Source organism: Euphorbia lathyris, chromosome 3 (assembly GCF_963576675.1).
Source record: "Euphorbia lathyris chromosome 3, ddEupLath1.1, whole genome shotgun sequence".
NCBI classification, from domain to species: domain Eukaryota; kingdom Viridiplantae; phylum Streptophyta; class Magnoliopsida; order Malpighiales; family Euphorbiaceae; genus Euphorbia; species Euphorbia lathyris.
In genome coordinates this window covers 102,916,048-102,939,396 of record NC_088912.1, presented here as the reverse complement: position 1 = coordinate 102,939,396, position 23,349 = coordinate 102,916,048, and the positions used below count along the sequence as shown (strand labels likewise).

The following is a 23,349-nucleotide window of genomic DNA, read 5'->3' as shown; positions in this document are numbered from 1 at the left end:
AGTTTACAAATTAAAAAAGGCATTGTATGGCCTTAAGCAGGCTCCTAGAGCATGGTACATCAGAATTGATGAGTATGTGCAGAGTCTTGGATTTGTTAAAAGTCCAAGTGAAGCCACCTTATATGTAAAAAAATCAGATGCTAACTTAATCATAGTGTCTATTTATGTGGATGATATGCTTGTTACAGGAAACAATGAGGAGCTTGTGAATGAATTTAAAGCAGATATGTTCAAAGTTTTTGAGATGACAGATCTTGGTTTGCTTTCTTACTTTCTTGGTATGGAAGTGAAACAAGGTCATGATGAAGTCTTTATATGCCAAAGGAAGTTTGCAAAAGAAATTCTGAAGAAATTCCAAATGGCGGATTGCAAAGAAATTCACTCACCAATGAATCAAAAAGAGAAGTTAAGAAAAGAAGATGGAGCTGAGAAAGTAGATGAAGGACTGTACAGGAGTTTGATTGGTTGCTTGATGTATCTCACAGCCACAAGACCAGACATAATGTTTGCAGTAAGTTTGTTGTCCAGATTTATGCATTGTGCTAGTAAAATTCATTTTGTTGCTGCTAAGCGTATTTTGAGATATGTCAAAGGCACGCTAGATTATGGTATTAAATATTCTTGCTGCAATAATTTCCAACTCCAAGGCAGTCATGATTTTCAGCTCCGAGGATTTTTTGATAGTGATTGGGCTGGTTCAGTTGATGATATGAGAAGCACAACTGGTTTCAGTTTCAGTTTCGGCTAAGGTGTTTTCTCTTGGAGTTCAAAAAAACAAAGTGTGGTTGCTCAAAGTACATCAGAGGCTGAATTTATTGCAACAAATACTACTGTGAATCAAGCAATTTGGATCAGAAAAATACTTGCAGATTTAGACATGAAGCAGTTTCAGCCAACAGAGATATTTGTAGACAATCAAGCAGTTATTGCAATCTCTAAAGACCCCATTTTCCATGGGAAAACAAAACACTTCAATATCAAACTCTATCACTTGAGAGAAAAGCAGAAAGATGGTGAAGTCAAGCTGATTTATTGCAAAACAGAGGAGCAGATTACAGATGTGCTGACCAAAAGTTATTCAGTTATTGCTTATGTTTAGGAGAAGTTATGGAAGTCAGTTGTAACTGATGTATAAATTTCTTGAACTTCAATAGAAGTTCACGTTGGTTCCAAACTCTTAAATATTAATTACTACACAGACTGACAATTATCTCTATGAAAAGGAGGGTTGAGACATTGTACAACAACTTTTCCTTAAAGGAAACAAAACTTAACATTCTTTATTATCTTTCTTATCTTCAGATATCAATCATTAGCTTTTGTCTATGCCTTTTTGTTGTGAATGAAACTTAAATGACTCATTCCACTAAGTTTTTTCACCCTTTAAATACATTCAATTGGGTGATATCAGATTCAGGCATATCAGAAGACTAATATTCTCTTCCTTCTGTCTCTACATTTAGAGAATCTCTCTACACAAAATGAAGAACTCATTTGAAAATCAAGTGATTGGGATTCCAATAATCTCAGAATCATATAGACTTGGAAGATCAAGGGGATATTTACTTGATTCTGCTTCTGGATTCAAGCAAAGTATGAACTCTCACCCTTTGGGCTCTCTTATTTCGTTTTCCAAGTTGAAAAATGTTGATCATTGAGATGTTTTGTTGGTCTTGTTGCAGATAAAGGAGATTCAGTGTTGAAGATAATGCACAAATTAGGGAAGAAAGCCGACAACTTCGCACAATGTTTTCGAGAGCATGGTAACTACTTTTCATTTTGACAATCATTGAAGTTCGGAGTCTGTTTCATAATTTTATAAACTTTATTTTCTTTCAATAAAATCATTGAGCTTCACAATCGATTTCATTAAAGTTATCGCGGCCAATTTGTGAACTTGGGAAGACGGTGGACTATATGACAATTCAGCGCCATGTCGGATAACAATGTGATTTTTGGATTTCTTTTTTGTGGCTTAAGATGTGCAACGTGGCACAAACATGATTGCCACGTTTATGAAAAATAAAATAAAAAACCATGTCTAATATGGTGCTTTGTTGCATATAGTCAACCATATTCTATGACACGTCAATATTCTAATGAGTTTTGATACATAGATTGGTCAGAATGACTTTATTGAAATCAAGTGTTTGAATTCATCACATGCCATCTGAACTTGGTGAGTAAAACCGATTGGCCACATGAACTTTAAGAGTGTCCCTTTAGTCCTCTAAACTTGCTTATTCTACCACGTGTACTTAGGGGGATGATGATATATTTTAAGCAAGTTCAGGAGCTATAACGAGACACCTTAAAATTTCAGAGTGTTAATCATGTCGGAGATTAACGGTTCTATGACATGGTATCAGAGCTTCTTGGACTAAACGATCGAGGGTTTGAATCCTGACAACCTCATTAATTTGTGAAACTACTATCTACGATTAGGTCTATTAGCTTGAGATTAATATAAGATCTACAATTGGATCTTAACTATCGGCTTGAGCTGTTGGGCATTTGCGTGTGAGTGTGTGTCAGAAATTAATATAAGATCTACCATTTGAGCCTTAACTATCAGCTTGAGTTGTTGGGGTATTTGTGTGTGGTTATGTGTCATAGATTAATATAAGATCTACAATTGGACCTTAACTATCAGCTTGAGCTGTTGGTTAAAACAGACCTTAACTATTAGGTTGAGCTGTTGGTTTAAACGGTTCTATGACAGGTATGGCTTCTGGTGTATTAAGCCTTTATTAAAACAAAAGAAAGTTTAGTGATATTTACGAAATAGACTCCAAACTTCAATGAACGTCGATACATTTTACGCATCAATTGAATGAAAAGCTAACACCTTTGATTGATTTTCTTGAAACTGCAGTAAGGTTGGGGCAAAATATAAGTGAAACAGTGAAAGGGAAGTTAAGTTTAGGAGCTAAAATTGTGAAAGTTGGAGGTGTGGACATGATTTTCAAAGAGTTATTCAGAGTTAAAGAAGAAGAAGATAAACTACTAAAAGTATCACAATGCTATCTTTCAACAACAGCAGGTCCAATTGCAGGTCTATTGTTCATCTCCACTCACAACCTTGCTTTTTTCAGTGAAAGATCAATCCAATTTTCTTCTCCAAATGGAAACTCAATTAGAGCCCATTACAAGGTAACTTCAAACAACTAAGAAAGTTCAAATCTTTTCTATGATTTCACAAAGAATTTTTTATTGTATGCTGAGGTGGAGGGAGGGGTCATGGAGGAAATTTTTTAGAATGGTAAAGTACAATGGTCCTTGGTCCTAGACCATTCAGACGTTGACACGTCAATACAACTATTAACGTGTCAGCATCTCAGTGGTCTATGACTAGTTTGCCCTGGACTACTATAGAACTGATGGGAAAAAACGAACTAACAACGGTAACAACAATAATGCGGAATTAACCTTCGTTATTAATCCTTTCCCGACTTGAATGAATCTATGAGGAAACTAATTAGTAGAGCAACAACCAAACATAACGAAGCAACAATAGTAGTTAAATGGCAGCCACACAAACACAATGAACAAGCACGATTTTTACGTGGAAAACCCTCTCAATGCAAGGAGTAAAAACCACGGGGACCGTAGTCCGCTTAAACCTTCCACTATATCAAATAATAATGGACAATACACAAGTTCATCCCTAGATAACACTAGAGGCATACACAATCAACATACAATCTTGGAATTTTCCCTCAAGAAGTATGGAATCAATCACAACACAAAAGAAAAGAAGAACCTCAAAGAAGTCACAAATCTGACTACAATCTGCCCCTGGTACGAATTGGTCTTTCAAGCCTCCGAACGACAATCGATCCGGTGAAAACAAGCAAACAGGTGTTAGAAAGCTCCTGTCCAAATTTCACGATGATCCAACGGTTCAATCTCCGACTATGGGCAATTTCGTGTGGCTGGGCGGAATGGAAGAAGAATAGGTTTTCTCTTTATCCTTTCTTTGTGGTGGCCGAAAATTAGGTCTAAAAAACACTCTTAAACTTATCGTTATATACTCCTAGGGTTAAAGCATGGACCTAACCCTAATTGGGCTCCTCATGGGTCAGAAAAGCCCAACAAGAACTTCTCATCATAGCAGGAGAGAAATAAAGAAAAATTAGAATTACAGACAAAAGTTTCTGTTTAAATGTAAATAACTTTCCTCGGTAATTTCAGTCTATTTAAGAATTTGTACCGGATTTAGCATTACTGACGAAATCTAATGAAAAAAGTTGTCATTAATGCTTATTCCAACAAAGAATTTGTACCGAAGATATGATGTGGCTTCAACGTCAGCACTAGTCAACCTTCAGCGCTCTCATGGCTACCACCTAGCGGACCAAACCACATGTGACCGCCACCTAGCTGATATGTGTCATTTAGGTGGCAGTCACGTGTGGTTTCGGTCAGTGGTAATGTGGTAGTCACGAAACTTTTCAAGTGTCTTTTTTCTTTTGAAGTTGTCAGAGTGATTTTATAAAAACAAATTTCAAAGAGGAATGATTTTATTGAGAAAAATTTAAGTAGAAACTATTTTGAGATAATCATAATAGTTCGATGGCCAAAGATGCTTTTAACTCGTAGTGTTGGAGGATTCTACAATGATTCTGCACCATTCAAATGTCAACACATCAGAGTCACAGATTAATATAAGATCTACGTTGTGCCTTAACTACCGGTTTTAGCTTTTAGTTTCATTGGTTCCTTGATATGGTATCCAAATCTCTTGGACCAATTGGCTGAAGGTTCTAGTCCTCAGAACCTCAATAATTTTGAAATTAAAAACACATTGTGGAATGGACCTGTGTTGTACATGCTGCAAATGTTTAACCTTCATCAGTAATTTCATTCTATTAAGATTTTGTAGTGGATTTAGGATCAGTAACAAATCTAATAGAAAAAGTTGTCGTTGATGCTTAATCCCAAAAAAACTGTAATTTTTAATAAATTTCGATTCATAAACCCCTCGAGCATTTTGTTCTGACTCCGCCAATGCAGGTTTTGATCCCAGTAGCAAAGGTTAAAGAACTTAACAAGAGTAAGAACATGAAGAATCCATCCCAAAAGTACATGGAAATAGTTACTATAGATGAGTTTGATTTCTGGTTCATGGGTTTCTTAAATTATGACAAGACATTCAAATGTCTTCAGCATTCAGCAGGCAACTATTCTTCCTAAACTTGCTTAATTTGACTTAATAATTGTAATTAAACAATATTCTTTACCTATATGTATGTACAAATTTTGTTTATCAAGTTTCATCTATTAAAATTTTTTAGTACTAGATATTCATTTCTCTTATGTAATCATTTTCGGGTGAAGTGTAACCACGATTATTAAAGTTTTCAAAAAATTCGAGAAATTTTACTGTATTCCGAAAATAATACATCTTCCATTTTAAAATAATTGTCAGATTCGACTAAATTATAACTAAGGAAATTATTGATTTGTATTAAATTTATAAAAAAAATTAACTAAAGCACCCTACACTGATTAATTAAAATAATGATGGAATAATTAGTGTCAAATTCATTAATAAGCCTAAAATATGAAAAAACTGCCTTGAAAATTAAACTTCACAAATAATGAAATAAGGAAAACTGGTCAAATGTGACAATTACTTTGAAACGGAGAGAGTAATTTTATATACCACTTCATGGGAGATTATTGATGTAAAGCAAAAAAAAAAAAACATGTTAGATTTGTAGCCTTGAACAAAAGTAACTTCGATCGAGGATATAAACGGTTAGCGGAAAAGTAACGCCATCCTGACTTAATCCCTTAGAAATAGGCTACATCATTCTTGGCAAAGGACGTCATCATCACGTTATGGATCATAAATTTAATGATGTCATTTCACGCGTGCATCAGATATCATATCACACACGTACATACTACTTCGCATCGAAACAATAAAAAATTGTGACAGTTATGCACTAGACATAAACCAAGAAGACCTGGAGGTTAGCATCAATCTCAAACCAATCCAAATTTTCTTCGAAGCAAAACTCAACCTTCAGTACAATAGTAGGATGAATGAAGCCCTAAAGCATTTCAAACTCTACTTCGGAGGCATCTGATATCATACTATCATAAAAAGAATACACATGGACTAATGAGACACTTCACCCAATAGTATAACCGCTGGATAGGGGAAAAATAAGGATAAAAAATGCACGCACAACTCTGCCACTTATTCCTCGTGGCAATAAGGGGAAGCAGCAGGTACCTCCAAATTTAACTGTAATTGGTACATCTACTAAGGCATTTGTCGTAATGCATTGAATCAGTATAACACACTACGACAGGAAGCAACAGGGTCTCGCTGCCCGATGGTATATCTTGTTTCCTATTCGGATTAGTATTGGCTTTCGGTTTTCTACTTGGAAGCAACATCGTGGGGACATCGTGGGTTCCAAGTCCGATTAGGTTAGATTGAGTACTATAAATACTTTATTATGTAAACCTAATTTGTTATCTATTTTTTCCGCCTCCTAATAAAAGCTATTCTCCTTCTGCCCATGGACTAGCCAACACAAAGTTGGTGAACCACGTAAATCTGTGTTTTCGGATTCCGTTTATTTTTCTTTCGTTAAATCCGCACAACAACATTGTCACATGGGAATCTACTAAAATCTAAGGTGCCCCCAACATGACTATAAATACTAGATACACCACTAAAAAGGTATTCACTCACTCATCTCTCTTGGCTACTCTAAGCTTATTTCTCATTCAATACTATCTTTCTAATTAACTTAAGCATATAAGTGTGGGCTCATCGGTTCCCGACCCCTCCTTTGACTACTTTTCTGTCTCATATGAGGTGATTAGTACAATCACCAAGCTTAGATTTTCAAAATCTAGACATGATATGAATCTTGAATCTAAATGATGTTGGATTTTAACATTTTCTGATGCATATTTGAATGCCTAAGAAAAGGCTTTCTACTGGAAATAAAAAGAAAAAAAGAAGTAGCCAGTGATTCCTTAAAATACCCTTTTCTTTTCTCATCCTTAACCTTTTGATATCATAAAAATTGCAATATATAATTTTCTTATGGGATTTGTGGTGACTTCAACAAAAGACTTAGGCCTGTTCTTTTTGACTGAAATTAAATTAAATTAAATTAGCTGAAATTAAATTAGCTGAACTGAACTGAACTGAACTGAATGCTACTGAACTTAACTTAACTTAACTTAACTTAACTGCACCAAATAATTATAATTATAATAAATTATATATAATGATATATTTTATATATAAATAATTATAATTACAATAAATAGTGATAAATTATATATATATATAATATGATAAATTATATATAAAACATTATATTTATAATAAAAAATAATAAATTATATATAATAAATTATAAATTATATATAAGTAATTATAATTATAATAAATAATGTTGAATTATATAAAAATTATAATAACTAATAATACATTATATATAAATAATTATAATTATAATAAATAATGATGAATTATATATAAATTATATTAAATTATAAATTATATATCAATTATAATAAATAATAATACATTATTTATAAATAATGATGAACTATATATAAATAATACTAAATTATATTAAATTATATATGTCGGGATAAGCATATATTCACAACATATATATTTATCCGAATAAGTAAACGGGTTTACAGGTTACCTCTTGTAGCGCAGATCTCGTTCTTGATTTGCAGCGGAAGGATTTCGGATCAATCGTCCGATCTAGTATCACCGGTCAAGCCTTCAACCACGCCAATAGAATTGGGAGAGGAAGACAATAGGTTCACAAACTAAAGCGACAACGAATCCCAAAAATAGAGAGAGGGGCGGCGGCTTAGGGAAAAATAGGAGAGAAAAAAATTCTCTGGAGATCCTGTATCTCAAAACCTAATTTCTGACTCTCTTCTAATTCTCTTAGAATTATGATAGATTAGGGTTTCTATTTATACTGAATAAATAGATCACCTATCCCTAATTCTTATTGGGTTTGGGCCCGTTCCATTTCGGGCGGGCCTAATTGGATCCATATCCAATTAATTCCAACATCTCCCACTCGCACGCAATGGAACTTATTCCAAACTTTCTCAATCTCGGTTTCTATCATACTCTTACAAATAGTTCGTGCGACCGGCATACTATCGAGAGCTCTAGTGCTATATACTCGTTAGAACATATAGCTGCTCGATTTTCATGTAACAAACTTGGAACTATGTACTCGTTAGAGATATATAGATCTTAGATTTAAACACGAATCATCGGTGGTGTATGCTTTTATCCTAGACTCCATATCATATCCACTGTAGTCTTCGGATATCTACAGTACATCTATTTTTCACAAATATGCACATATGCATAAGTGTCCGAACGGTGAAGAATAGAAACACTTAGATATGATTCAAATGGATATGTCTTTCCCTCTTAACATTATTCTGTCCATTATAATTTGATTCGCTTATCCAGTCAGGGTCTCTTTGGTTGGTATTATCTCATCAACCTCGAGGTATCCCTTTCCAAGGTAGCTACATCAGACTAAACTTCTTAGAATAAGTCTAGGGTCTATAAGGATAAACAATAGTCAAGAAGCACATCTTCATGACGTGAGTCTCACATTAGGAAAAGGCGAGATCAATCTACTTTTCCATCTCGTGGTCGCTAAATCACACATGGTATGGGTCATGTGTTATGGTGTTCAATTCTTTTCTGAAGAAGAGCATGTTATTAACACCATACAGAAGCATAGGTCTAGATGTGCCTGAACATCTAACTTTAGTTCATCACTTATGATGATCACTTCTGGCTATGACAGAAGGCTATAAGTTATCGCAAACTTGCCCTTTTAGATTACTTGTTAATCTTTTTCATGTATTTGTAACACATGTTATCTTGCACCGTAATGGAAACAATTTTCCATGTCTATAGCAAGACGACTTCTATCATTGAACAAACTCTCGAAATTGCTCAAAGACAGCCTCATCCTTCATTTATTATCACATCGACTAAATGGGGGAAACTGCTCATGTGAGTGAGCTACATTCTGTCTAAACATGCATTTTGAGTTCATAACAGCAAATATTTACAATTAAATACTCGCACTCGTGTATTGATGAAAATTCATAAAACCTTTATTAATAATTCATGTCTTACAAATAAAACAATGAAGAATGAGAAATATACTTAGATCCTAACAATCCTCGGGATCTAACATGTTTAAAATAAACATCTCTCTTGACTGGTTTGGTGAGGGGATCTGCCACCATGTCATGAGTATATATATACTTCACATTAACTTCTTTACGTGCAATTAAGTCCCTGACAAAATGATACTTAATCTCTATGTGCTTTGATTTGTTGTGGAACCTCTGGTCCTTAGCGAAAGCTATAGCAGATTGACTGTCATTGTTAACTATGACTTGGGTTTGACAATTGGCTACATTCAAGTTGTTTAGGAACCGATTCAGCCAAACAGCCTCTTGAACTGTTGATGAATACGATACGTATTCAGCTTCCATGGTGGATAGGGCTACACAAGTTTCTTTCTTGCTACTCCAGGAAATCGCGCCATTTCCTAGCAAGAACACATAGCCTGACATGGACTTTCTTTCGTCCAAGTCTCCTGCCCAATCAGCATCCGTGTATCCTCTTAGATTTAGGTCTTTACCTTGATAGCATAGAGAATAATCTGCTGTTCCTTTGAGGTACCTCAGTATCCTCTTCATAGCTGCCCAATGTGCTAGTCTTGGGTTGGACTGATATCTACTCACCATCCCAACGGCATGACAGATATCAGGTCTTATACACAACATGGCGTACATTAGACTACCTACGGCACTTGCATATGGAACCTTTTCTATCCTTTTCTTTTCGTTTGGATTCTTTGGACACATTTTGGTACTTAGGGTGATGTCCTTAGTCATTGGGCTATCTACAGGCCTACTTCCACGCATACCGAAACGATCAATGACTTTGTTAACATAAGTCTCTTGAGACAGTGCTAATAGTTTCTTTGATTGATCCCTTGAAATCTTAACCCCAAGTATGTATGCGGCTTCACCCATATCTTTCATTTCAAAACTTGAGTTTAGCCAAGCTTTGATTTGGTTTACAAATTCTATGTCATTTCCTGATATCAGTATGTCATCTACATACAGAGATAAAATGACAAAATTTCTACCCGACCGTTTCGTGTAGACACAATGGCCCTCTTCAAGCATCTTGAAGTCATTCGAAATCATTTGATTGTGAAAACGAAGGTACCATTGCCTAGAGGACTGTTTAAGGCCATAAATTGACTTTTTCAATTTGCAGACCTTATGCTCGGAGCCTTTTACCACGAAGCCCTCTGGCTGTGACATATAGATCTCTTCGCTCAATTCTCTATTGAGAAAAGCAGTCTTAACATCCATCTGATGTAGCTCTAGGTCTAAACTTGCTACAATAGCTAAGATTAGTCTAATAGATGTAAACCTTACAACAGGTGAGAATGTTTCCTCGAAGTCTATTCCTTCCTGTTGTGTATAGCCTTTAGCGACAAGGCGAGCTTTGTACCTTTCGATACTATTGTCAGTCCTTCGCTTCACTTTGAGAACCCATCTGCTCCCAACAGCTTTTCTACCCTTTGGCAGATCAACCAGTTCCCAAACATGGTTGGATCTCATAGAATCTAGTTCCTCTTGAATTGTTATAGTCCATTTATCTTTTTCTGGAGAAGTGAAAGCTTCTTTAGCATTTCTAGGTTCCGCGTCATCATTTGGAGTTACTAAAAGAGCTGTGCCTTCGATACCAAATCGTCGACTATCAACTCTTTGCCTTTTATTACGGCGCGGTTCCGAGTTTTGATAAACTTCTCTCATGTATTCATCATAACCCGGAATCCTATCTCTTAGACTTTGTCCCAAATTCTCACAAGAATCAGGAATCAAACTCCCACTTAAATAAGGATCTGTCACATTCAAAACGTTTTGAGGTTCGGAATTTTGACCTTGTTCTTGTTCCTGGTAGTGATCGGTATCATTACCTTGATCCTCAAAATTCCTCCCACTCGAATGGAGAGGTCCGTTTGAATCTATTTCCTCAAACAGAGTGAGATCAGTGTCAACTTCTCCTAGCTTAGGAAACTCATTCTCTAAGAAGACGACGTCTCGTGATTCAAATTCTGTCACTCGGTCTTCACTATTTTTTCCCACTAGGACATATCCCTTTGATACGTCAGGGTATCTTATAAAGACATACTTTCTACCTCTTGGGCCTAATTTCCCAAATTTACTAGAGGTATCATGGGCAAAAACAGTACAACCCCAAGGTCTGAGCATACTCAAATCGGGTTTTCTACCAGTCCACAGCTCATAAGGAGTGGAAGTGACAGTCTTGGAGGGCACTCGGTTTAGAACATATGTAGCTGTGAGCAAAGCATCTCCCCAATAGGAAATAGGCAAGTTTGCTTCAGCCATCATAGATCGAACCATATCAAAGATCTATTTCTCCTCTCAGCAACACCATTTTGCTGCAGAGTGTATGGGATAGACAACTGATGCTCTATCCCTTTCTCATCACATGAAGCTTTGAATTCATCTGAAAGATATTCTCGACCTCGGTCAGTTCTCAAAACTTTGATCTTCTTATCTAGTTGATTTTCAACAAGGTTCACAAACTTTCTGAAACAACTCAAAGCTTCAGACTTGTGAGACATCAAGTAGATGTGACCATACCTTGTATAGTCATCTATGAAGGTGATGAAGTAGTAGGCCCCATGCCTAGCCCTCACATTCATTGGACCACAGACATCAGAATGAATTAATTGCAGAGGAAATTCTGCCCTAGTACCCTTCCCGAATGGTTTTCTATGCATTTTTCCTTTAAGACATGGTTCGCATGGAGGTAATTCAACTTTTCTTAAACTACCTAGTAAGCCCTCTTTGGCTAAATGATTCATGCGATCTTGGCCAATGTGATTTAACCTAGCATGCCATAAACTAACATCTTTATCCACAGAAGAAGAAATAGTAACAGAAAAATTATTGGAGTTATATAATTCAACATCCAAAATAGTCAAACCATTCAGTACATATCCTGAACCATAGAATTCATTATCCAAACTTAAATGCAAACTGTTATTAGCAAAAAGAAAGGCAAATCCAATTCTTAACAAAGAGTTCACAGAAATAAGGTTTCTCCGAATATTCAGAGCATAGAGAACATCTTGTAGGAGGAGAGTTTGACCGCCACGTAGACTCAATCTACATGTGCCAATCCCTTCCTGCCATGTGTTTTTAATTCTACAAATCTGAGGTTGTCTGGATTCGAACCTCGACCGTTTGGTCCTAGAGGCTCTGATACCATGTCATGGAACCGATTGAACTAAAAGCTCGAACTGATAGTTAAGACACAATCATATATCTTATATTAATCTCGGACGGAGACATTATTTATATTCAAGCATGGTGTATTGGTCTAGTGCCCATATTCTTTCCTGCATCAGCAAAATGAACCCAACATCTAAAGAAACTTTCTCTTTGACCAATTAAGACCATTTGCTTTTCGGAAAGATATTCTCTTTATTTCATAACTCAAAAGCTTCCAACTCCACACTGCAAACAGACTCTCCCATACACACACTTGCTAGTTAAGATTGCATCTTTATAATTGGTTCCAGCTATTTGGGATAACTAATTATAATAAAAACCCAATAATCACATAATAATGCATAACTTTTAAGATAAAGTGAAAAAAATGTTTGCGGTTTGTTGGATTCGCGAACACAGACATTGTGGTTTAAGAGTTTGTGCCCTTTACCGCTAAAAATTTATGAGTCAACATTTTGCACTGGGCCAACTTATTGACACCATGTGGGGTGTTTAATTTTCTCCCACGAAGGTAAGTCAGCCAAGAGTTACACCTTAAAATATATGTAATAGGCATATATACAGGTTAGGATAAGCTATAAACCATGCAAGATAAAAGGAACAAGCAATTGACACTGATCATACATAACAGTAAGCAACAACATCACATAAAGGGACAAAATATATATGAATAATGCATGATTGATTTTATTAATCTTAAGACACTAATATTAGACCTATCCTAGTGTCAAGTCCTGGACAGACTAGTCCCTTTTTCTTATAGTGTTTCTTACACCAACTCGAGGCCCAGGGACAGTAGACGTTACAACGTTCCATTCACCATTCAAATATAAAGATTATGTGGTCACCTCTTTCTTTTTGAGATTTCTTTAGATGTTGTCTTCATTTTGATGATGTAGGAATGAATGGGCAGTAGACTAATAGACCATGCTTGAATATAAAAGGATGTCTCAACTCAAAATGTGTCATGTTACGCGTAGGGATGGCAACGGGTACTGTATCCGTGGGTACCTGACACTATCCAATCCTAATAAAACTACATATACTCTGTATAAAAGGGTATGAGATCAAAACCATTATTCGTGACGAGTATTGGACGGGTTTGAGAATACCCCCAGGATACCGGGTACCCGTCATAAATCTCTTATATATTAAAAAATATTATTGTTTTTGTTGTGCGGATTTAGCGAAAGATAAATAAACGGAAAAGCGAAACACAAATTTTATGTGGTTCACCAACGTTATGTTGGCTAATCCACGGGCAGAATGAGAATAGTTTTTATTAAGGAGGCAGAATCAGATTACATTTTAGAGTTTACATAATAGAGAATTTATAGTACTCAATCTAACCTAAACCGACTTAGACGCCACGATGTCGCTTCCAAGTAGAAAACTGAAAGCCAATACTAATCTAAATAGGAAACAAGATATACCGTCGGGCTGGGGGTGACTCCCCCCAAGGCATTATGAGAGTTTTTTAGATGTAAGATGTTGAATTCAAACCTCAAATTTTTGTTCTTCAACCATTGTGTGATACTATTAAACTATTTTATTTTTATTGATTAAAGTTCAATTTGTTTAATTTTTAGATGCATGATTTATTAAATTTATACTTTGTTAAATTTGTAATATTTTTTGTTTTATGTATTGATTTTTAATGGGTAATGGTACCTGTGCGTACCCGTGAATTAAATGAGACGGATATGGGATGTAAAAGGTATACATGTTAAGGTAATGGGACGGGAACGGGTAAGGGTTTGAAATTGGCACTACTCGCGGTATCCTACTCGTTGCCATCCCTGGTCATGTGACATTACGATTCATGAACTCGTAACCTAAATGAATTATAGCAAAAGTGTAATGAGTTCGGTACGTAAACAGGTTAACACGTTCAACCCGAGAACATGTCTGTTCCATACTTTTTAGAGGTTATATGGTAAAATTTTAGCCGGCCTTTAATATTTAATATAATTTTGTATGAAGAAAAAATATATAAAAAACAAATAAATTGGAAGGGTGCCAATTTTAAATGGCTAAATATCTAAATTACCTCGAGGGATGACTATGGGTCCTTTTCATCAGGAAAGGAAAAAAAAAGGTAGATAGATAGACAAAAGATAGATGAACGAGATATCTTTTTTTTTCTCTACACCCCCGTCTGGCCAAGGCTTTTTCCTTATTTTTTAAGTCGCCCCATTATCCGTCTTGACCACGAATCGTGACCCGCCTCCACGTTCTCAAGTAGTGCACTCTTGCTTTCATCTCCTTTTCTTGGACCACGCCTCTGTGAACTCAATATAATGAAATGATGTAAAATAGATCTTATTACATTAGATTATTATTTTTCCATTAAAGGGAAAACCTATATTTAAGCAAATTCATAAATTATACGGGGGAGGGGGATTCAGAACTTCTATAGTGGACCAGGTGCAATGGACCCAACCAATGAAAAGAGAAAAGCATGTTACCTCAATGGGAGATGATTGGTGTAAGGAAAGAAAGTGCACAATTTTCATGTTTCTATTAGCAAGGTCCAATGGACCGGGACCATTGTAGAATTTCTCGGATTACAGACCCTTTATGTTGATCTGCCCACAAAATAAATAAGTGGTATCGCGCATTGAGTTGTCAAATCGTTATTACCCGTAAAAAATTTACCAGTTGGCAGTTCGTATCAACACGGTCCATTTAACTAATTTAATACTAAACATATTTATAAGTTATATACATGATTATCGGTTTATGAGTCATTTTACCCTAGTATACTCAACCGTTTTTTGCGCGATGTCACCCACTCCGGCCCAGATCGTTACAGGTCCACTAGCTTTCGCCTGATTCATCCATGAACCATATATTGTACATGGAGTCGCATTTGATACTAATTGTACGAGTTTGGTCCAAACCATGTAGATATTGTCCACTTTGATCCAAATCCAACACCTTAAGCCTCAAGGCTTTAAGATACTTCTACATGTATTGGATACATACCCTACTAATAATTCCAAGTCAATCTCTGTTTATTTTTCATATAGAATTCAATCCATTACCCTCTATTCATAACGTGACAATGACATTCTTTTCTAAGAATGACACCGTATTTTTGACAGATTATGTTAGGATGACGTTGCTTTTTGGAAAAAGGTATCGTGAGGTCCCTGATCTTTTATTGTTTGGTGCATTAAGTCCTCGATCTTTCATTTAGACACATTGAGCCCCTTATCTTTCATTGTTTGGTGCATTAAGCCCTCGATCTTTCATTTAGACACATTGGGCCCTTGATCTTTCATATATGGGTGTATTAGGTCCTTTTGTAAATCAATTCATATATAGGTGTATTAAGGGTCTGTTTGCTTCAACTGTTAGCTAATAGATGTTGTTGTTGCTGTTGTTGTATTAGCGTTTCACTCCAAACCGCAGAAAATATAGCGTTTGGTTAGGTTTATATAACCGCAGTGTTTAGTATTTTCTCTGGACACTGCAGCATATTGGAGCTTTTCACGAAAAGCTCTTTTTTAGAGCTTTTCATGGACAGTTGTTTGTATTTACGTTATTATTGACAAAATTATTCTTCTTATTTCCATAAAATGTGTTTCCTTTTTAACATTATTTTTATTTCTAGAACAAAATTATCGAAAAACAAAGTTTTGTTGCGTTCAATATTTTTTTATTTTTATTTTTATTTTTTTGTACAAAGATACATTTATATTGGGATTATTATATTACTATTTTGTAGACGTTTGAGTTACCCCAAAATAAGGTGTAATGACATCATTCAAATCAAACGTAGACAGATAAAGAAAATTGATTAACTTGATAAACAAAATTTATACATATATATAGCGAAAGAACGTTGATTAATTACAATCATTAAGTCACTAATTAAGCAAGTTTAGGAAGATTAGCTGCCTGCTGAAGACATTTAAATGTCTTGTCATAATTCAAGAAACCCAAGAACCAGAAATCAAACTCATCTAGAGTAACTATTTCCATGTACTTTTGAGATGGATTCTTCATGTTCTTACTCTTGTTAACTGCTTTAACCTTTGTTATTGGGATCAAAACCTGCACAAATTAATAAAAGAAATATATGAAATTTTGTTTTTACAATCAGTGGCGGAGTCAGAACAAAATACTCGAAGGTCCATGGACGAAAATTTGTTACAAATTACAGTTTTTTGTTGTATTAAGCATCGGCGACAACTTTTTCTATTAGATTCTGTCACTGATGCTAAATCCATAGACTGAAATTTCCGATGAAAGTTCAACATTTAACAACAGAGTTTTGTCTGTAATTCTTAATAGACTGAAATTACTCATCAAAGTTAAACATTTAACAACAAAATCTTTTGTCGGTAGATGAAGGTAAATATTTAACAACACAACCAAAATTGTTTTAACCAACTGTTTTTGAAGCTTGAGAAGTGTGCATTTGGGAAGACGAGTATTAAATTCCTTGGCCACGTTATTGAGGAAGAGTCGAAGATTTTGATTCTATCTTGGTGGTAGTGGATAGATTTTCAAAATACGGGACTTTCATTCCGATGGCTAAGTATTCCTCGGCTGAAGCAACTGCTAGGGCCTTTTTCAAGCATGTTGTTAAATATTGGGGTATTCCTAAAAGCATCGTTAGTAATAGAGATGGAACATTTGTGGGTAGTTTTTGGTCAGAATTATTCAGATTGCTTGGCTCAAATTTGAACATGTCCACTAGCTACCACCCCCAAACGGACGGCAAAACTGAAAGATTCAACAACATGTTGAAAAAGTACCTTCGACATTTTGTCAATGCGAGCCGAGAAATTAGATCTCCCTATTAGATGTGGCCCAATTTTGTTTTAATAGCCAGAAAGCTCGGCTACTAATAAAACTCCTTTTGAAATTGTTACCGGTCAACAACCTTTAGTACCCCATTCTGTAGATATGCCGTACAAAGGAATTCTTAATAAACTGAAATTACCGACGAAAGTTAAAAATTTAACTACAGATATATTTTACAATTGAAATTTCTGTCAATAATTCTATTTTTTTTTTTTTTATTTCTCTCTTGAATCGGACGATAAATAGACCCTCTAAAAGGGCGGCCCAGTGCACTATGCATCCCGGCTAAGCCAGGGTCTGGGGAGAGGTCCCACCACAATGCTGTATAGGGGCAAGCCTTCCCCTGCCAATTGTTTTGGCAAGAGGCCGCTTCTAAAACTCGAACCCGTGACACAGTCACTCAATAACAACGTTTACCGTTACGCCAAGGCTGACCCTCTGTAAATAGACCCTTTATGACAAGAAATTCTAAAGTGATCCGAGATCAACTGGTTCAGGATCACTCAAATATTGACACATTAGTTGTTGTTCTGACATGTCAACATCTTAATGGTTGTAGACCAGTTTTGTCTAGGACAGTTCTAGAAATTTTCCTCCATAACACCCTCCTCCCTCCAACCCAACATACAATACAAAAATTGTTTATGAAATAATAGAAAGATTAGAACTTTCTGGGTATTTTTAAGTTACCTTGTAATGGGCTCTAATTGATTTTCCATTTGGAGAAGAAAATTTGATTGATCTTTCACTGCAAAAAGCAAGGTTGTGAGTGGAGATGAACAAGAGACCTGCTATTGGACCTGCTGTTGTTGAGAGATAGCATTGTGAAACTTTTAGTAGTTTATCTTCTTCTTCTTTAACTCTGAATAACTCTTTGAAAATCCTCTCCACACCTCCAACTTTCACAATTTTAGCTCCTAAACTTAACTTCCCTTTCACTGTTTCACTTATATTTGGCCCCAATCTTACTGCAGTTTCAAGAAAATCAATCAAAGGTGTTAGCTTTTCATTCAATTCATGGATAAAAATGCATCCACGGTGAAGCCGGTTCTAATGCGCTATAAATATAGCTGCCATGATGGAAGAAATGATTCACCCATCTAATAAACTGAAATTAACTTTAAACAAAATGAGCATCCCATATGATCAAAATCAGTATACATAATGATCTCTACTGGATTTGACTCTGACATATTATATGCGAGCTTTATTCTATGTGCATAGTGCATGACCTTATTGACTGCTTTTCTAAAACTTTAAAACTAAAACCTACAAATTTAACCCTATAGTTATTGGAGGGGAACCGATTTAGTGTCCACCTACAAAACAATGTAATATTAAACGTAACATTTACAAGATTGTGCAATTTCAGGTCTTATTTGGAGGCCAAACTCATCGTCCGTTAATAAGACTTGAAATTGTAAGGTTTTGTAAACGTTAGGCTTAAGGTTCTGTACTCTCTCCATTAACCATAGCAATAAATTTGTATTTTATCCCTAAAATCACCGAACTTGACATTTGATTTTAATAAAGTTATTTGGACCAATTTGTATATAACAACTCTTTAGAATATTGACGTTTCATAGAATATAGTTAACTAAGCAGCATATTGGACATGTATATTATCAAAATATGCCTAAGGTTTTTCGAGGAGTATCAATTTAAGCTCCACCTACAAAATAGCACCAATTTAGCATAATGGAACGTGAGACCTCATTCATATTATTCCGTTAAGTTCTGTCAATTGTAGAGAGAAATCAGAATTTAACGGATTAATGTGAATGACGTATCAACATTTCATTATCGAGACCTAAATTGATTTTTTTTGAAACATTAGTTTCATTGGTGCTATTTTGTCCCTCATGGCCCTTAGTTGGAATATACTCAAATATCTTCTGTGCGATGTTAATATTCCAGTGAGTTTTTATACACCACTTGGCTGGGATGAAGTTATTAAAATCAAATGCGAAATTGACTGATTTTATAGAAAAAAGTAATTTCACTAACATTTATGAAACAGACTCCAAACTTCAATGACCCGAGACAAAAGAATTTACCATGCTCTCGAAAACATTGTGCGAAGTTGTCGGCTTTCTTTCCTAATTTATTCATTATCTTCAACACAGAATCACCTTTACCTGAAACAAGACCAACAAACCATCTCAATGATGAACATTTTTCAACTTGGAAAATGAAATAAGTTTGAGAGCCAAAGGGTGAGAGTTCATACTTTGCTTGAATCCAGAAGCAGAATCAAGTAAATAACCCCTTGGCCTTCCAAGTCTATATGATTCTGAGATTATTGGAATTCCAATCACTTGATTTTCAAATGTGTTCTTCATTTTGTGTAGAAAGATTCTCTAAATGTAGAGACAGAAGGAAGAGAATATTAGTCTTCTGGTATGCCTGAATCTGATATGACCCAATTGAATGTATTTAAAGGGTGAAAAAACTTAGTGGAATGAGTCATTTAAGGTTCATTCACAACAAAAAGCATAGACAAAAGCTAATGATTGATATCTGAAGATAAGAAAGATAATAAAGAATGTTAAGTTTTGTTTCCTTTAAGGAAAAGTTGTTGTACAATGTCTCAACCCTCCTTTTCAGAGATATAATTCTCAATCGGTAGTAACAAAGACATAAGGTTTAAAATGGGAGGCGGAACTTTGTCATGGTACCATTTGAACTGAAAGCTAGAGTTGATAGTTAAGGCACAATCATAGATCTTGTACTAAGATCTATAAGATCTGACACATCCTAATGCAAATGCTCATTGGGCTTGCAGCGTGTACAACACAGACCCATCATACCATGTGTTTTCAATTCCAAAAATTAATGAGGTTGCCAAGACTCAAACTCTCAATTGTTTGGTCCAAAAGTCTCTGATATCATATCATAGAACCGTTTGAATTAAAACCCAAGCTAATAATTAAATTTGATTCATAGATCTTATATTAATCTCTGACACTGATGAATGTGATTTCAGAGAACACCTTCCTCAAATAAGGCAAAAAATGAATCAATTGAAGGGCTACTTACCAGCGAACTCACTCCCCGATGTCTAAGTTGGCAATATTTTCGAGGAAGAAGGGAGAAAGAATAGTAGTATTCTAGGGTTTAGTGATGGTGGACGTTTAGGTTCCCAACTACATTTTTTATTCATAAGATGTCTGGAGCAATCCCGATAGTTTGGCAGTTTGTGCACCCTAATAGAAACTCCGAACAGGTGTAAGGACATCAATGGAAAATATCCTCAATTGGGTCTGATGATGTTAGGCAGGTAAAGCTGTCATTCTGTAATATCGGCATGAAGGGACACAGTCTAACGAACTCAGGATTTCTTCTTATTGGTCCACATGGTAAAGGTTGTTATACTCTTGTTGCAACATGTTCATTGGTCCACGTGTCTAGCATGGTTACTTGTCTTCAAACTCCACACTGCAACAGACTCTCCCATACACATACACTCTTACTAGTTAAGATTGCATTGTTATAATTGATTCCAGCTATTTGGGATAATGAATTTATATTAAAAAACCATTAATCACATAATAATGCATAAGTTTTAGGACAAAGTAAAAACTAAAAATTGATATAGTATAAAATGATATAGACTCGTGGCATTTTAGGAGACCTCAGATCGATCATCACATGTCTCAAAACAAGCCTTTGAAACTACACGAAACTTCCATGACATGTATCCTTCCTCAGGATCAGTGGCGAATCTAGGATTTGAGGGAGCGGGGGGAGGGGCCAAAATTCTACGTAAAAAAAATTTAGAGAAAAAATGCAAAATTGTTCAATTTTTTATGACAAAAAATGCAAAATTGTTCAATTTTTTGTGACGAAAAATGCAAAACCGTTCAATTGTCATGCATTATTTTCATGATTTTTTTTGATAAAAAACGTAAATTATAATGTTTCCGACTCGTAATCATCCATTTCCGGGATTATCGGGTTGTTACGCATCAAATATCCGTAACGTTTTGGGTCAGGTGCAATTTTACCCCTAACATCTAAAATGGTGCAATTTTACCCCTAATGTTTGTAGCCAATAGCAATTTTATCCGTAACGTTGATAAATTGGATCAATTTCAGACACTATTATAAAATACAGTCATTTTTTTCTTTATTTTGCACCAATTGCATATCAATTTTGTAATTTTGCACCAATTTTACCTCTAACGTTGATAAATTGGATCAATTCCAGACACTATTATTCATGACCGAGAAGACAGTTTGATGAATTATTTCTCAAATTGAACAAATTTATCAGCGTTAGGGGTAAAATTGCTCTTGGCTTCCAACATTAGGGATAAAATTGCTCCTGACCCAAAACATTAAGGGTGTTTTTGCACTTTAACCCTTATTTTTCGATTTTAATTTTTTTTTAATGGGGGGGGCAAATGCCCCCTTTGACCCCCCTACATCCGCCCCTGCTCAGGATGGAACCCTCATGCGGCTAGGTCAAAGACTCCTCACATTAGAGGACTTCTCCTAGGAACCAAACTCCTAACAGACAAACGATTTCTAGAAGACAGGGATCTTGCCGGTCTAACCCTATATATAGGCAGATATAGCCAAATCCTATGGTATGTTGATTCTAGAACTCACACTTAGTCGTTACTCTTCATCCATTCTTAAGCACCTACTGACTTATACATCTGAGCAGATTCGTCGGTCTCTATTTTATAGATTCATCGAGGAAGATTCATCAACATGTTCAAACCCTCCATTGAGAGTTCATAACACAGTTATCAATAATAATAATAATAATAAACTGGTGGTTGTTGGATTCATGAGCGCAGATATATGATTTAAAAATCTGTGAACTTAGACGCGTAGTTTGTAATGTTTATCATTAAAGGACTTGTGAGTTAATAAAAATATATTGTCTATTTTACAAGTTAGAAAAAAAAAATCAAAATATTTTACCGAAGTTATAAATATTAATCTCCAATTATATTATTAAATCACATAAAATATGAAATCTTTTTTTAAATACTTAACATATGTTTTACGCATTTGACTAGTCTGAAAATTAGGACTTCAAAGTTTAAAGTACAACTCTAAAGACTAATTAGCTTCTCCCTCACAAAGTTCTCGCTATATATATTGTGTCATACACACTAGTAGCAATGACAACTATTGTCCTTAGACGATGAGCCGACAACAAGGCCATCTATGAGTTTGCCTCTCTGGCAACCATTGCGGCTACTATTATTACAGCCCGACATGACATTTTTTCTTTTAAGCCCCCATGGAATATGTTATAGGAGTTATTTTTTTTTTTTGTCTTTTATGCTACTACTTATTGTATACGTGAAGGTAAATTAAATACGTGATGTACAATCTTTGTGAGTTTTCACACTTTGGTGTACAACCTTCAATTTTGCATACAAAATTGTACAACCCTTTGTTAACCTTCTACAAAAATGTACAGCCGGCAATTATGACCAGTCAACGCACCATGTAAGCAATTTGACCTCCCTAAAAATCAAAATTGGTAACGTGGCGTGTTGACTTTTCGCTGACCGGTTAACTTTTGACTTTTATGGAGGTCAAATTGCTGATATGGCGCGTTGATTTTGTGTTGACCGGTCATAACTACCGGGTGTACACTTTGGAGGTCACTAAAAGGTTGTACATTTTTTTTTTTTTTGTATAAAATTGAAGGTTAAACACCAAAATGTGAAATAAGACAAATATTGTACATCACGTATATAATTTATTTTATACATTTATGATGAATATAGTTAAAGTTCATAAAAATTCGGTCAAAGCTCCCTCAATCAAAACTCGATTAAATTCAACTCGATCAAAACTCTGCTCGAGAAATTAACGGAGCAAATACAAAACCTACTTAAATTCGATATCGATTCGGCTCGTTAATATCCCCGGCTACTGTCTTAATACAAAATGGGCAATAACTTAATGGTGATGGTTTTGTGGTGACATGGAAAAAGATGGTTTGGCCAAATGTCTAGTCATCAACACCTCATCTTGATTGAATACATAAAAGAATGGATAAAATCCCTTAAAAGTTGTTTAGTCCAATTAAGTTGTGGACTTGTGAGCTATTGATGTCAAGTTTTCAACAATTCAATCCCATGTGACTACTTTCTTTCCTTTCTAACA

At 35.3% G+C, this 23,349-nt stretch overlaps 2 protein-coding genes across 3 annotated transcripts; one reads left to right on the top strand and one right to left on the bottom strand.

The window, feature by feature from the left end:
- The first annotated feature begins 1,436 nt into the window (after positions 1-1,436).
- On the top strand, positions 1,437-19,419 carry LOC136221893 (GEM-like protein 4). Of its 2 annotated transcripts, none has more exons than XM_066009366.1 (4): positions 1,437-1,593; positions 1,683-1,763; positions 2,876-3,153; positions 19,338-19,419. In XM_066009366.1, exons 1-4 carry the CDS (start codon positions 1,482-1,484, stop codon positions 19,404-19,406), a joined length of 540 nt encoding a protein of 179 aa, XP_065865438.1. In that variant the 5' UTR covers positions 1,437-1,481; the 3' UTR covers positions 19,407-19,419. The 2 variants fall into 2 exon arrangements, with proteins under 2 accessions (XP_065865438.1, XP_065865437.1); XM_066009365.1 differs by lacking the exon at positions 19,338-19,419 and adding an exon at positions 5,017-5,366.
- On the bottom strand, positions 16,141-19,616 carry LOC136221891 (GEM-like protein 4). The gene is made up of 4 exons (XM_066009363.1): positions 19,442-19,616; positions 19,269-19,349; positions 17,902-18,179; positions 16,141-16,455 (listed from the first exon to the last, which is right to left on the bottom strand). Exons 1-4 carry the CDS (start codon positions 19,551-19,553, stop codon positions 16,273-16,275), a joined length of 654 nt encoding a protein of 217 aa, XP_065865435.1. The 5' UTR covers positions 19,554-19,616; the 3' UTR covers positions 16,141-16,272.
- Positions 19,617-23,349: the final 3,733 nt, after the last annotated feature.

What these genes read in the sequence shown, in the direction of transcription:
- LOC136221893 (XM_066009365.1), top strand. Translation starts at nt 1,482, where the DNA reads ATGAAGAACTCATTTGAAAATCAAGTGATTGGGATTCCAATAATCTCA. An exon ending in TGCTTCTGGATTCAAGCAAA is followed by an intron (nt 1,594 to 1,682) that starts GTATGAACTCTC and finishes GTCTTGTTGCAG; the next exon opens with ATAAAGGAGATTCAGTGTTG. An exon ending in ACAATGTTTTCGAGAGCATG is followed by an intron (nt 1,764 to 2,875) that starts GTAACTACTTTT and finishes TTGAAACTGCAG; the next exon opens with TAAGGTTGGGGCAAAATATA.
- LOC136221891 (XM_066009363.1), bottom strand. Translation starts at nt 19,553, where the DNA reads ATGAAGAACACATTTGAAAATCAAGTGATTGGAATTCCAATAATCTCA. An exon ending in TGCTTCTGGATTCAAGCAAA is followed by an intron (nt 19,350 to 19,441) that starts GTATGAACTCTC and finishes GTCTTGTTTCAG; the next exon opens with GTAAAGGTGATTCTGTGTTG. An exon ending in CAATTAGAGCCCATTACAAG is followed by an intron (nt 16,456 to 17,901) that starts GTAACTTAAAAA and finishes TAATTTGTGCAG; the next exon opens with GTTTTGATCCCAATAACAAA.